At 38.7% G+C, this 14,539-nt stretch overlaps 2 protein-coding genes across 3 annotated transcripts; one reads left to right on the forward strand and one right to left on the reverse strand.

Annotated features, from left to right (window-relative positions):
• Positions 1-1,637: 1,637 nt before the first annotated feature.
• On the reverse strand, positions 1,638-8,517 carry LOC101168357 (kelch-like protein 10). The gene is made up of 6 exons (XM_004067376.3): positions 8,299-8,517; positions 6,610-6,779; positions 5,585-6,071; positions 3,630-4,247; positions 3,017-3,166; positions 1,638-2,044 (listed from the first exon to the last, which is right to left on the reverse strand). Exons 2-6 carry the CDS (start codon positions 6,738-6,740, stop codon positions 1,706-1,708), a joined length of 1,725 nt encoding a protein of 574 aa, XP_004067424.1. The 5' UTR covers positions 6,741-6,779; positions 8,299-8,517; the 3' UTR covers positions 1,638-1,705.
• A 318-nt stretch (positions 8,518-8,835) lies between these two features.
• Positions 8,836-13,766, forward strand: cgref1 (cell growth regulator with EF-hand domain 1). Of its 2 annotated transcripts, none has more exons than XM_004067256.4 (7): positions 8,836-9,110; positions 9,391-9,484; positions 9,690-9,764; positions 10,714-10,787; positions 11,529-11,653; positions 12,707-12,805; positions 12,905-13,766. In XM_004067256.4, exons 2-7 carry the CDS (start codon positions 9,399-9,401, stop codon positions 13,187-13,189), a joined length of 744 nt encoding a protein of 247 aa, XP_004067304.1. In that variant the 5' UTR covers positions 8,836-9,110; positions 9,391-9,398; the 3' UTR covers positions 13,190-13,766. The 2 variants fall into 2 exon arrangements, with proteins under 2 accessions (XP_004067304.1, XP_004067305.1); XM_004067257.4 differs by having other exon boundaries at positions 8,839-9,051.
• Positions 13,767-14,539: the final 773 nt, after the last annotated feature.

A 14,539-nucleotide genomic window follows, 5' to 3' on the forward strand; every position in this document is an offset into this window, starting at 1 on the left:
CCCTTGAGGCACAAGCTAGCCACAGTCCCAGCTGTGCTCAGAAAACCACTTATTGGTTCAACCCCCCCAGTCCAACCTGAAATACTTAGTGTAATACAGGAAGGCATGCAGTCCCATTTTTAGAGACTTTAGTACTGTAGTCTAATTTAGTGACTGTGGATTCAAACCCATGACCTCAGGTCAGACACCTTTCCACTGCAATTTGGGCTGTGTAAGAATTATAAATGCAGGCTTTAAAGGGGTTAAAAGTCAGAACTGGAAGAGCCCCATTAGACTTGTGGGCTCCAAATTGGGTGATGAAGGTCATTTCTTTGTGCACTTTAGTTTGGTTACATTGAACAACGCCATGTTGCTACACCAACTGCTTGTTTGGGAATGGTGTTATCCTAGAAATGAGCACCAGGAAAATACAAAAAAAAAAAAAAATACATCACAAAAAAGAAACTCCAACAAAGTACCCACCATCTGATCACACGTTTGATGCAAACCAGGAAGTACAAATGTTAATTTGTAATTTACCATTGAGCCTCATATTAAAAAGGCAGATTTCACACCAAAGTAAATGTATTTTTTAGGTTTAAATCTATATGCTTTTTGATATTCTAAGGTCAAGAGGTCTGAGTTCCAGCATTTGGTGGTCCATAGATGGACCTAAGGGTGGAGAACAAAGATGCAAACTTCTCTTTTTTTCTGCCCATTTGCTGTTTTTTAATGAGTTTTTTTTTCAGTTTACATTCCACTTTAGGCTTTATTTTTGGCTTGCAAAATCTAACAGGTGATGCCAAAGTTTATGTTTCCAGCTCTATATAGATATTATCTCCATCCTGTTTACTGACCCGACCTTCAACTTTTCACTTTATTGTAGTTTTTCAAGACCAAGCATTCAAGTTTACCATCCCCTTGTGTGAGCCAACCAGGAAGTTCAAAGTGTTGCACTTTCTTAAGGGGCTGCTTGAGAATGGTAGCAAAAAGGGGGAGCAAGATCCTATTGACTGGGTAAATTGTTTAATTTTACATATAAAATAAACATATTTTAGCCTGATGTTAAAACCACATTCATTATTGGTTTACGTTTATTTTTTTGTTTTATTCATGGGAACAGTTTTGTTGTGGTTGTGTTTTTGTTTTATGTCATACATGTAACCCTTGTGCTATCCTAGGCGCTTTAACATCGGGAGTTGGGTCATCTAGACCCACTAGACAGTGTGCTAAACCTTTTTTTCCAATGATTTGTGAAACTCACTGGTGTCCATGGATTACATTAAACCTTTATCCACCTTTGTCATGGTAGGGAGAACACGTCAATGTAAGGGTGGGGTCATCTAAGATAGCACAAGGGTTAAATGTTTTTAGAGTTCAAATTTGTGTATTAAAAGGAGTAAGGGCTTTTGATAGGCAGGTAGGTGGGCTCAAACAGGTTAGTGTGAAAGTACTCCCAATTTTTGCTTTATAAACAGTAGAGTTTTTCGGGTTTATTTTGATCATTATGCAAAAGGAAAGACTGCTGCGACCCCCCACCCCAACACACACTCCCAGCCACCGTGTTTTTTTGTTCCCAAAGAATATGTTTATACAATGCTTTACCTGTATTTTAGGGACATTGTAACACCAGCAAAATTACAGCAGGACTGCTGAAAAAGGATGCACCAACTAGGTTTATTTGACATTGTGCTTTACTCTGCTTGCATTTATTTCATCCCTCCATCTACTGCATTGCAGTCGGTAGTGCTAGAAGGGGGGAAAAGGGTGTGATGTAATCCATGATGTCGTTGAGTTCTTCTACCATGCAGCAGCTCAGTGCGCTGCGGGAAACCGCCATGTCACGGGCATCAGTCCACTTGTTGGTTTGGCTGTTGTAGAACTCAACCTCCATGGTGGTGTGGTTGCCGTTGTAGCCTCCCACTACAAAGAGGCAGCTGTTGATCACTGAGATGCCAAAGTTGCTGCGAGGACACAGCATGGGCCTCACAGTTTCCCAGGCGTTGGTGTTGGGATTGTAGGCCTCAGCAGTTGCTAAGCGCTCCGTTCCACTGAAACCACCAATCTGCATGGGAAAAGAGATGGGGGAAATTAGATATTTCTCTTGTTCTAATATTTTGGGTGGATGTTTAGATTCTAATTCACATATTAAAAACATATTAGCTGTAATGCTACGTACACATTGGGCTCGCGTGGCGCATTCAAGACCCTGCAACCAGTTTTAGCATTTGGTGTTTGCACTGGACTGTCGCTACAGAATACCCCTTGTGCTATCTTAGATGACCCCACCCTTACATTGAAGTGTTATTCCTACCATGACAAAGGTGGATAAAGGTGGAAAGATTTCATGTAATTCATGGACACCAGTGAAGATCACAAATCATTGAAGAAAAAAGGTTCAGCGCACTGTCTAGTGGGTCTAGATGACCCAACTCCCAATGTTAAAGTGCCTAGGATAGCTCAAGGGTTACTAGCACATGTTCCTACAGTTGGAAGAGTGAGTACAGTGTGAAAATGTTGAACACTGCAAATCTGGCAAATTTTTTTCCAGGCTTTTTCTTTCACAGCTCTATTCTGATATATGAAAAACTTGGTGTCATACACTTCCAGCCAGGAACAAACTGCAGTTATTAATTTCTCCTCCATGATCAATTTTCAAACAGTTGGCACTTCCATGGTTTGACCCGTACGTCACGACCAAATCCAAGTCCCTGATTAGTCAAAGTTCAACTGGTTTAACTTTCAATGTGCATTCAATTTGTACATAGAACCCAAAAATGACTCAAAAACTTGCACAGTGAAGATGAGTTTTGAATATGGAAGCTCAAAGCATGAAAATGTGTGCGTTTACATAGACTTTTCTTTGGAAGTGGTCACTCAAAGCCTGGTGTCAACGTACCATAATACATTTAGTTCTTCGTGTTGACAGACACTGTTCTCAAGACTGAATACTAACAATCTTTGAAGTTGGCGATGCAAAAACATTTTCCAGGAAGAATCTTTTCCTCACAGCAAGGTAAGAAAATGAAATAATCACCGCAAATATTTGGTTTTCATAGACAGCGACTCCAACACCACTGCGCCGGCTGCTCATAGAGGCCATCATCGTCCACTGGTCAGTTCTTGGGTCATAACACTCAACTGTTGCCAGGCAATGCATCCCTGTGAAGCCTCCACAGATGTATACCTGGAAGGATGTGTAGAGAAGTTTAAAATTTGATATTTGAGCTAAATTAACTAGCTAATGTCTTAGTCACATACACTTAAGTAGGTCAACCCCCATAGGTGGCTGTGGGTTTTTGGGTTGTCCGGGCTTGTGGGGGGTTGTAGTTAGGACAGTTTGCATCTTAAGAAGAGTGCAGGTGTGTTTGCTAGTTTCCCTAAAGCTCGTGGAGCCACCTTAAGGAACCTTATGACAATGGAATTGTTGCGGTGTGGTAAGTGTATTGCGAAGATGTAGGAAGAATGGAAATTTTTCACCTGCAGACAGCCCATCTCCACCCATAAGGGTCTTTGTGACTACGGCAAAAAGTAAATAGGGCTACTGTTTGTTTACATTTTTATCTAAAATCCTTGCTGTACTTAACAATATCAAATTCAATAACCTTTTCACACCTCCTAAGTAAAGATATCATAACTTAGCCCCCTACCTTGCCATCGAAGGATACGCAACTGGCATCACTTCTTCGCTCGTGCATTGATGAAATGAATGTCCACTGGTTTCTTTTGGGGTCAAAGCGTTCAGCACTTTCAAGTCTTCGGAGTCCATTGTATCCCCCTAGTGCATAGATTAATCCATTCAACACTGTCACGCTGACGAAGCAGCGTTTTCTGTGCATTGGTGACACTTCCTGCCAGGTGTGCATCTTCAGGTCTAACTTGCTCACAGAGCTGAGCTGTGTGACTCTGTCATATCCACCAATGCAGTAAAGACACCCATTGAGGACAGCAGATCCATGGTAAGCACGGGGAGCTTCCTCTGTGAAAGTTAAGTTCACCCAGTGGTTGGTGCAGGGGTTGTATGCCTCAATGGTACTAATGGGGTTGCCATTACTCCACCCTCCTATAGCATAGATCAAGGCAGGGGGAAGTCGGGGAGGAATCAAAGGGTACCAGTGCGTGGTTTTTAGGAATTTTTGTGTGCTGTGTTGGTGGATAGCTTTTGCCGTCTTGAGGACAATCAGTCGAACGTCTTGGCTTAAATACACCAGGGGGTTTTTCATCACATTTTTGCAGATGTAGATTTCATCCATTAAAGCAAGTCTGACCTACATGGAGACAAAATAAAATGAGTTCATTTAAAATTGCAAAAGCAACATCTCAATAATTTTCCTAATGACAACGCTGACATCAGTTCAATACTCATAATTCTAACTCACAAAAGTGAACAATAAAGGCATTAAAAGTCGTCAAAGGAGTTTCTGCTCTTGGGAGTGTTCATGAATGTTGGGACATAATGTAGAATCCTGTTACTAATAGACAGATCTACCCTGGACGTTAAAGTCCATCACCCAGCTTGTTTGGGCTGACCCTGAGGGCCAGAATTGAGCAGCAGTGATATAGAATTAAAGAAAATTCACAAATAACAAAAATCTGAAACCTGGTTAAACGTTTTTGAAGAGACAAACTGCCGAAAGACTTTAGCGTAAAATGTATTTATTATTTAATATACTATTTTTCAGTAATATTCAACTCATTGCTCTCAGAATATAAAAAGTAACTAGTTAAAAAAACAACTGAAGACCTGACCATCAGTTTGTTAATGTCTAAATTACCGCAAAAAAGTATGGAACCAGGCAAACAAAGAAAAAAAAACTATTGGAATTCTGCATTCATGTGGTGTTGGGTGATTTGTTGTTTTTCTGATGTTCCTGTGTGTTTTCAGAGTAGGAGTTGGATCATTCCAACACCACATGAACGCATCATTTCGATATGTTTGCATTTTCCCTGAGGACCATCAACCTATGGTGCAACTAGCACTAAAATGTAAACAAAAGTCACAGTTTTGAAAAAAACAACAACTCCAAAATGTTCTGCTTTTAAAAAAATATTTTGATTTTCAATCAAAATTAAAGCATGTTTTCATCCAGGTTCCATGGTATTTCTGTGTCTTATGAGGTGTATTACCAAAACACTCCTAGAATGTACTCCTGCTCCCACATAGCCTCCAGCATGTAACCATCCTAGCTTGTGATCGTGTGCAGTCAAACAAAGAAATTCTCAGAGCTCTGGCTTTGCAGATTCATGTGAAGATTAAGCAAAAATAAAATAAAAAAGTTTGGTTTTGTTGTGTTTTTTTAATGTAACAAAGTTGCATTTTTTCCCAAGGTATTTTCAGTTTGCATGAAAGAATTAACAGCTCCAGTTTAGTTCAGTGAACATTACAGAGGGAATGAGTGGACGGCAGGACCAACAGACTAGAGAACATGAACATGTGCAGGAGGAAAGGATTCCCTGTATGTTAAAGGATGGTGTTTGATGCGGAAAAACCTTAATGTTTTTACATTTTTAGTAATAGTAATTGTCCATTAAACTCTTGAATTTATCAAAGCTTTCTGTGAACTACTTCAGCAAAGTAGAGCATGTGTCAAGCTAAGCTACTTACGTGTGGAAAGAGCAGAGAAATGTATTTTGCTCGTTCCTGCAGTGAATACGAGATCCATTTTAGGACAGCTTCGTACACAGTTTCTTCCTTCTTCACGAGGAGCTGATTGCACTGAATGATTTGAATGAGATGATGAACAGGGAGCAAAGGGAACTGTTTAGAGGCCACAGCCACCATCTCAAAATGTTTCAGGATGAAGGATAAAGCCTTGTGTCTCAGTTCGGGGTAGTAGTACGAGTCTGCCAACAACCAGATGCCGATGCAGTTCTCTGGCATCAGCATGCTCTCCAAAAAGTCGGAGCAGACTTGCATAAGGCCGGGTATGTCGAAGCGATCTGCCGTTACAAACAGTTCTTCAACGTTGGCTTCTGTGACAGGAACAAATCCAGTGTAACAGAACTCAATGATGAGGTTCATCGTGTCAGACGACACCTCGGTCACGTCAAAGATCCGACAGTCTGGACCTGACCAGTGAGTGAACAAATTCCTGTGAAGCAAAGTGAAAAAACAAGGACCTAAAGCTGGGAGGGGAGGACCAGTGACTACATGACAACAGAACTAAATACTTAATTTAAAAAAAGACTTTTTACATCCTTCTATAAACTTGTTTAATCCCTTTCATGGTCACAGAGAGCCTGTCACAGACGGGCGAAATCGTGGTTCACCCTGCTCTTACTTTGTACATTTTTGCAAAATTCACAACAATTTTACATGCTGCCATGTTTCTGTCTGAAAGATTTTAAAGACTGAAACCAACATGCAAGGTCAAGAAATTAAAGCTTAAAAGGACTGTCTTCTTTTTAGGAGGTCATTTATTTGAAATTGAAATTGAAATGTAAAAAAAATGTAATTTTCATGATTAGAATCCCGGATTAAAATATTTGTTCCTGCTATTTTTGTTTGCATATTTTTTTAAGAGGTTCGGGTTAGGTTATATATATTTTTCTTCCAAGAATTACCCATAGTGTTCATTTTAAAGTAAAAATACAGCAGAGTTTTTCCAGGAAATCCCATAATATTCTCACCTGAAGTATGGGCTACAGGCATACAAGATGATCTTGTGTACGTGAAATTCTGTGTCACCCACTCTAAGTACAGCATCACAGAGGTGGCGCCGTTGATAAAACATGAAGTACAACGAGTCCTCTCTACTCATCTCTGCCGGTGACCCCTGCTGGCTCTGATCTGGAGTGAACTGCACAAAGTTCAGGTGAGACAATTAATCCTACACATGCACTGCTCAGACCACATAAACCCTTCAAGTTAGTTAATTAACTAGAATAAAGAGTTTCCATTGTGATTTTCGTCTCTCCTCTTTGTACTTTATCGGACAACCATTTTTAATGTTACTGTTTTCGACGATAGGGGAACTAAAACATTGTATTGTAGCATTTATGTTAAAAACAACGTAACCATTTTCAGCTCTAATTTGTTCTGTGAAGCTGGATCAAAACTTTGATAAAAATTTAAATAATAATGTTTATTAACCAGTGGCTCTAAAATAAAATCCGTTTGTAAGGTCTATTTAGTTGAATGGTTTGTGTTTTTACTAAGGAAATGTTAAAAAAAAAAGAAAAAGAAAAAAAACTGGGGTCTTTTGGGCTCCTACATCACAGTTTGAATAAAAATTCAAATCTATTTCGAGATTTTTGCTAAACTACATACTTTTGTTCATTGTAAAACAAAATATAGTCCCTCTGTGTGGCACTAGTTATTTTAAATATGTAGTTGTCAACCATTAAAAACAAAAGACATTTGAAACATTACAAAAAAACCTTTATGAGAAAAAATTTTGTGTTTGCTCTTAACCCTTGTGCTATCCTATGAGGTCAAGATGACCATTTATGTGTTCTCCCTACCGTGATATGGTGGATAAAGGTGGAGAGGATTTCTTTTGATCCTTTTGAGGTCATGTTTTACTTCGAAGCCCATCGAGACGACTGCTGTTGTGATTTTGGGCTATACAAATTGAATTGAATTGAATTTCATGTAATCCATGGACACCAGTGAGGTTCACAAATAATTGAAGATAAAAGTTCAGCGCACTGTCTAGTGGGTCTAGATTATCGCACTCCCAATGTCAAAGTGCCTTGGATAGCACAAGGGTTAAACTGGTAACTTCTGAAGTTAGTAACACTGATCTTTTTGACCGTTGTGCACAACTATAAAAAGTACACAAGATTCTTTCAAAATAGAGGGTTACAGAGACACCTTATGGCCAAAGAGTAGAACTGCTGGGGTAAAATCTCTTAATTTCAAGATTTTTTTCCTTCCTTGTGTAAAGTAATCAGATATAAGTAAATATAAGTAGTACCATAAATACAAGTACTGCATCTTTCAACAGATGGAATGCACAAAACTGTTTATTACTTAATTCAATAAAGAAGGTTAATAAAAGGAAGAAATATGAAAAGTAGAAACAGCAGAAAATGTTTGTAATTAAAAGAGTAGTCTGGACTGAAAATACTAAGTTAAATGTACTGATGAATGAGACATTTCACAGTTAAAGTAGGCAGATTCAAAAATAAACCTTTTTTAACATTACTGCCTTGAAATGATGTGACCAGCAACAAAATGAGCGTGGAGGCATTCCCTCTATAAATGTACACTAGAACTTAAGTGTTCCAACTTTGCATCATTGTTAGGTTTATCTCACATTCAGGAGATTGAAACTGAACTTTAACACAGAACAGCTCCGTCTGAGAGCTTCTTACCCCGCCTGTGGTGGGTGTCGGTGAGGACGTGGCGCACGACGCAAACCGGGACAAACGAGCGCCAATCCACCAGTAGGAAGTTAGCTTCCGATTTGAAAAACGTTACAGGAAAATCTATTCAACTCATTCAACTTGGTTGGTCCAATAAAAACATCTGCTGTACAAAGGCAGTTGAATGTGTCTGTACAGTACATTGGAAGAACTTTTAAACAGCAACAAACAACATTTATTGTTTTATGAAAATGTTCTAATTTGTGAGAAATGCGCACAGTTTAATTTTTGGGGGGTAAAAATTATTATTTTATGGGCATAAAAAGTTGCCTGTTTTCTGTGCACGGCTTAGTATTTTGTGGTCACAAATAGTAGGAAGTGATGATAGTAAAATACTTGTTTGTGCACAAAAAATGCTAATTTGTGAACACAAGTGGCTCATTTAGACAGACAGTTTCAAACCGTCTTTCTCACAAGACCTGTTTTATTGTGAATAATAGTTTTTCCCTTAACTGCAGAATCAGAACAAAGTAAAAATCGGACGCCAACTTCAGCCTCGTCGCAAACGCGCTAGCTCGCTTTACTTCCACGTGGAACCTGTCATTTGACCCAAAAATCTCCATGGCAACAAGAACGCAGCCCATACTGCGCAGTGCAGACCGGGAAGCGTGGCGTTGAGCTCCGCGACAATCCTGCAGTCATGAGTCCATTATGACCGGTTGCGTCCAACGCCCGTGAACGTCTACACTGCGAACACTAAAGGTATGCTCGTTTTCTCCACCAGGACATCCCGGTTAGAGCACATCTGCGACAACGTCAAGGTAAATCCAGCGCAGGAATATTTTTGCGATAGAAAGGGAACAGAAGTGGTGTTTAAAGGATCTGTGTGGGTGCCCAGCTGTCAGAGCATCGGTGCTGGGGGAGCTCATTGTCTGCTGTGAAAGGAGGCGATGGTGCTGCGGTGCCAGGAGCCTGCACACATAAGACAAGAGGAGGAAAACAAAGCTGCTGAAGGCTTTAGAAAAACATCCCTCTGCTGGTGAAACTTGATCTCAAGAGACTTGTGTTTACTTTTGATGATGTGGCCTGTTTGTCCTTCAGGTGCACAGATGGATTTCCATCCTGTCCGGCTGCTGCAATGGGTCCTGTCTGTCTTCCTGCTCTTGAGCCCAGGCAGCTCAGCTCCAGGGCAAATGTAAGCTCACCTTCCTACCACGATGATGCTCATCTTCTCACATTTGTACCCTCAACAAACAAATTCTGGTCTTCATAGAAGACACTTAGTGGATATTTTCATTTAAATAAATAAACATGAGATTAAATAAACACACCCGTGTTCATGATAATCTTTCCAGCTGATGGATGGAATAGGGCTCATATTGATGTGTTTATCTTCACAGTGTGGAACCGGTGGAGAGTCAGCTCCCTCCTGGAACTTTACTTAATCCTTTTGGCTCCAGAGAGGAGGAACACAGGTGAGTGGCTGCTGAATGATGCCCTTTAACCTGTTCTTATAAAACACTAAATTTGTTTTTCTTGCCATTCCTAAGTAATCATTACAGTAATAATGGAAGTGTGTAGAGAAGAAATCTGGAAGGACCTTTAAAGATGCATCAAGTTTTATACTGTTCAGTGGCCATGTTGAGTATTTTGGATTCATATCCACCCCATCTTTTCAGTGTTTTATGCATTTGTACAGCCAGACAGTTGCTGCAGCAGTCAACCACAGCTGATCTCAGGGAGAACGCCATGCTGGAGAACCAAGCTTACTATTATCTCAAACTATAATGACATGTTGAATGGATTTGAAGTGGTTAGCTTGGCTTCTCATCAGATTTTCTTTGACTCAAAGTAGAAGCAATGAGGCTGATTTTTGTTTCATTTCTTGCGAGGACTTTACAGAATCCCACTTCAGGACTGGAGAACATTTTAAAAATTGAAATAAGAACACCAAATATGATCTTTAACAAAACCCATAAGAGTATTCTACATTTCCATATATGTTGGTCATTATTCTTTTTAGTCTTTAGTGTTTAATGGTAATATTGTCAGACTTCAGTCAGCACACAGACTGAGTCAGTAGCTACAATCTTGTCTCTCTTGAACTTTGGTTGCTCTTGTACTATAAAACTGTTGGGAATTTTATACAGACACATTTCTCTGAACTTTGACTCTTCCTAATGTTTCTTTCTTTTATGTTTCTTATTTAAAGCAAGCCATTATTTCACAATAAAGTTAATGTTTCACTTTAAATGGAGAACAAATAAGAAACAAATTCTTTTGACTGTAGCTTCTTCCTCAATCCTCAATGCTCTCTCTTGGTCACATGCGTGTAAGATTTGGATTAATCTACAGAATTTTCTGTTTGATACTTTTAAGATTTTTTTTTTGTAAAAATAAAAACCGTGCTGTGTGTCGCCACAGATTGTTGCAGAGTTACATTCAGCCTATTCTGAAAAACCACCAAGGAGGACCAGAGATCACTTCCTGGGAACAAGGTACTCTGTTTATTCTAATGCAGAGCTGAGAGATAATTGTTTATTTGTTTTCCCAAAAGTGTACAGTTGACATTTATTTCCCATTCAATCACTTTGACAAAAATGTTAAAAAGCAGCTCATTTTTCAACCTTGATTTATTTTTGTTGTTTTGTCAGTGCTAACTAAAACAGATCCTTTTGAGTTGTGGCAGCTTGACTTGCATCTAAAGAGCTGATCGCATGTTTAAGAGAAAATGCTGGAGTTTCAATCACAACCCTTAAGAGATAATTATATTAAGAAATAATAATTTTAACAACCAATAAACATGTTAAAAACCTGCAGAAGATGAGCTTAGATCACAATACAGAAGGTAACTTTTCACATAAGTCGTTTTAGCTTCTGGAAGGATGAAAAATGTGTCATAAATAGAAGATTTTTGTTTCTTGACTCTAGTTTATAACTGTTCATCATTTAAACCTCACAGCCTTCAGATGAATACGTTGATCTCTTATAACAAGCAAACCTCATGACTTCTTGTAGGAGACAACAGTTGGGTTCCTTATATGGTCATATGTACTATGGCCTCCATATTGCATCTCAATTCCAGCAAAGTAAAAATTGTTCAGGTTCGTGGGTTTTCAGACGACAAAACTGCTCCATGCTTTCATCACCAAAGCTCAGAGATTGTGTTTTTTTTTTTTTTAAAGTGTCAGATGAGTTTGGCATCCAGCGTCTCTCATAGTGTTCTTTTTTTGCTTCAGAGGTTTTCTTCCTGTTCCGTCTGTATGACTTTGATCGCAGTGGGTTCTTGGATGGTTTGGAGATGATGAAGCTGCTCTCTGACTACAGCAAACATCATTCAGGTCAAGCGGATGCCAGCGAGCTGGTGAGCTGGAGTGACTTTGTGTAAATCAGGGGTCTGCAACCTTTAACCCTATAATAGAACCATTTGGTCCAGTTTCTTGAACGCCAATGAGAGCCACAAAGTCCCTCTGCACTGTTTAGAACAGGGGTGTCAAACTCATTTTCACTGAGGGCCACATCAGCATAGTGGCTGTCCTCAAAGGGCCAGATATAACTTATACATGTAACTAAATGTAATGAAAAATAAATGTAAATACTCCTTAATGTTAAATAACTCATCATTTATTTATTATAACTTTTTAAAGTGACAATTACAGTTGCATAGAAAACATATGTTTGCTTGTTATTCTAGCATAAATCCTTTTGAGTTTTGTAAGCTTATTAAAACCCACATAACTCCATTAATGAAGGATCAAACTGAAAAAGAAATTTGACACATGTAAAAAAATACACTTGATTTATGTTTTTGTGACCATTAAATTTTAGATAGTGATAAAAATTGAATTGTAAAAGTTTTATAATTTTTTGTATATCATTTCTTACTTTTGACACCAGCACAAACAAGTTCCATTCAAAATAAAATACATCCTTTATTAAATAAGATCCTTCTGCGGCAGCAGATTTATTTGAATAAAAAATGTAAGAAAGTCAATCAAACATGAACTTTTCTATCATTATGACTTTGGTGAACTTTCATCCTTTCTCTCCTTTTACTATTAAATATAAACATCACAACATCCAATTTTAAAAAGCCTATGTGAGCTTTAAAATGATTCTAATAACAAACGCCTCTCACGAAACCTTTTCCCATCATTATTTTAAAAATCTAAAAATAAATGAAATAAACTATATTAACTAAAACAAATCAATCACAACTACAAAAAAATATTTTTATTCAAATCGTTAGCATTTTTCTTCAAAGCCAAAGAGCCACAATGGAGGGATAAAGGAGCCTTATGTGGGTACGGAACCTCAGGTTGTGGACCCCTGGATTAGTTGGTGTTTTAGAGCTGTCATTGTATTTGGGTGTAGTTTCCTTTCTGACCACATATTTGCATCCCTTTGGGTGGTTTAGATAGTGTCTACGGTGGATTTCTTACTCCAGACTCAGGATTTGAACCATGATGGGCTGCTGGACCCCTCTGAGTTGCTGTCTCCACTCACTCACACACAGGTACTTCCAGATCAACACACATTTTGTTTTGGTTTTTAAAATGATACACCATTTTGTTTGTTTTGGCAATGACTTTATATGACACTTGCTACCTCAAAGGGCTCACAGATCAACCAGATACCTCAAACGAAGCAGGAGGTGGTTGTGGAGAACAGGCAATCAGCCATCATCACAGAGGAGCAAAATGCAGGAGCAGTGGACAACAAACAGCAAGAGGATCCTCGGGAAGACTTTCACCCTCAAGAGGAGGAAATACAAAATCAGGAAACACAGGCGGACAAAGACATACAACAAATAGATAAATATAATCAACAACAAATTGAGGACGCCCCTGTAGAAGAACAGGAAGGAGTCCCTGTACACCAGGGACAACCAGAAATATGAAACTCTATGAAAATGTTCTTCTTGGGAAGATTTCCTCCTCCCTTATCCCAAAAAAAGGGCTTTATTGGTTCTGAGGACTCACTGTCCACTCTAAGCTGTCAAACGTGTGCCAGACAATGAAAAGTCATCTTTTGCTTTCCATGCATGATGTTGTTCCTATAACTTTTAATTTCTAAAAGTTAAAACACCCCACAGGAGCATTGAAATCTATCATTATCATTATTGCACATTTTCTGGTAAGATTTGATGCTTTATTTATTCATCATTTGTCTCACTAGTAAATCTCTGGTCATACTTTTCATACACGGTGTTTTCACTGTGCAGTACACAACAGTAGTTTCCTAATCATTACTACATTTTGATGATAACTTGTCTCGGTAATATCCAGCATAAATGCAGCCAGAATGCACTGTAGTCTCTGCATGCCTTCAAGCATCTGTAAGGAATCTACTCAGGTGATATTTATACTGATGTGCTTTTCCTGATTCAATGTGTGGCACAAAAATTCATGTTTCCCTTGATAAAATGATAATAGACTTCAAAGAATAAATAAAAAAATGAAATCAGATTGCCCCAATAATATATTCATTCATTCATTCATTCATTCATTCATTCATTCATTCATTCATTCATCTTCTAATCCATTTGTTCCCTTTTGGGGTAACAGGGCTGCCTGAGCCTATCCCGACTGTAATAATACAATTTTACTAAATATCCAGTGGGGCAAAAAAGTATTTATTCAGCCACCAATAGTGCAAGTTCTCCCACTTAAAAAGATAAGAGAGGCCTGTAATTTTCTTCATAGATATACCTAAACTATGAGAGACAAAATAAAATAAAAAATTCTGAAAAATCCCAGTCTGATTTTCAAAGAACTTATTTGTAAATTATGGTGTATAGTAAGTATTTGGTCAACAACCCAAGTTCAACTCAATACTTTGTTATACATATACCTTTGTTGGCAGTGACAGCAGGCAAATGTTTTCTGTAGGTCTTCACAAGGTTTTCACAAACCGTTGCTGGTATTTTGGAATGTTCCTCCATGCAGATCTCCTCTAGAGCCGGGATGTTTTGGGGCTGTCGCTGGGCAAAACAGACTTTCAACTCCCTCCAAAGAATTTCTATGAGGTTGAGATCTGGAGACTGGCAAGGCCACTCCAGGACCTTGAAATGCTTCTTAAAAAGTCATTCTTTTGTTACCCAGGCAGTATGTTTGGAGTCGTTGTCATCCTGAAAGACCCAGCCATGTTTCATCTTCATTGCCTTTGTTTATGGAAGGAGGTTTTCACTCAAAATCTGACAATGCATGGCCTCATTAAAATTTTCCTTTACACGGATCAGCAGTACCTT

The sequence above is a fragment of the Oryzias latipes genome, chromosome 3, assembly GCF_002234675.1.
Source record: "Oryzias latipes chromosome 3, ASM223467v1".
NCBI classification, from domain to species: Eukaryota; Metazoa; Chordata; class Actinopteri; order Beloniformes; family Adrianichthyidae; genus Oryzias; species Oryzias latipes.

Excerpts from the sequence above, each read along its gene's own strand:
- LOC101168357 (XM_004067376.3), bottom strand. The coding sequence starts at position 6,740 with ATGAGTAGAGAGGACTCGTTGTACTTCATGTTTTATCAACGGCGCCAC. Across the intron at positions 3,167-3,629 it reads GCGTATCCTTCGATGGCAAG|GTATACATCTGTGGAGGCTT; the intron begins GTAGGGGGCTAA and ends ACATCCTTCCAG. Across the intron at positions 2,045-3,016 it reads ATGAAAACCAAATATTTGCG|ATTGGTGGTTTCAGTGGAAC; the intron begins GTGATTATTTCA and ends TTTCCCATGCAG.
- cgref1 (XM_004067256.4), top strand. The coding sequence starts at position 9,399 with ATGGATTTCCATCCTGTCCGGCTGCTGCAATGGGTCCTGTCTGTCTTC. Across the intron at positions 11,654-12,706 it reads AAGCGGATGCCAGCGAGCTG|ATAGTGTCTACGGTGGATTT; the intron begins GTGAGCTGGAGT and ends TGGGTGGTTTAG. Across the intron at positions 12,806-12,904 it reads CTCCACTCACTCACACACAG|GGCTCACAGATCAACCAGAT; the intron begins GTACTTCCAGAT and ends GCTACCTCAAAG.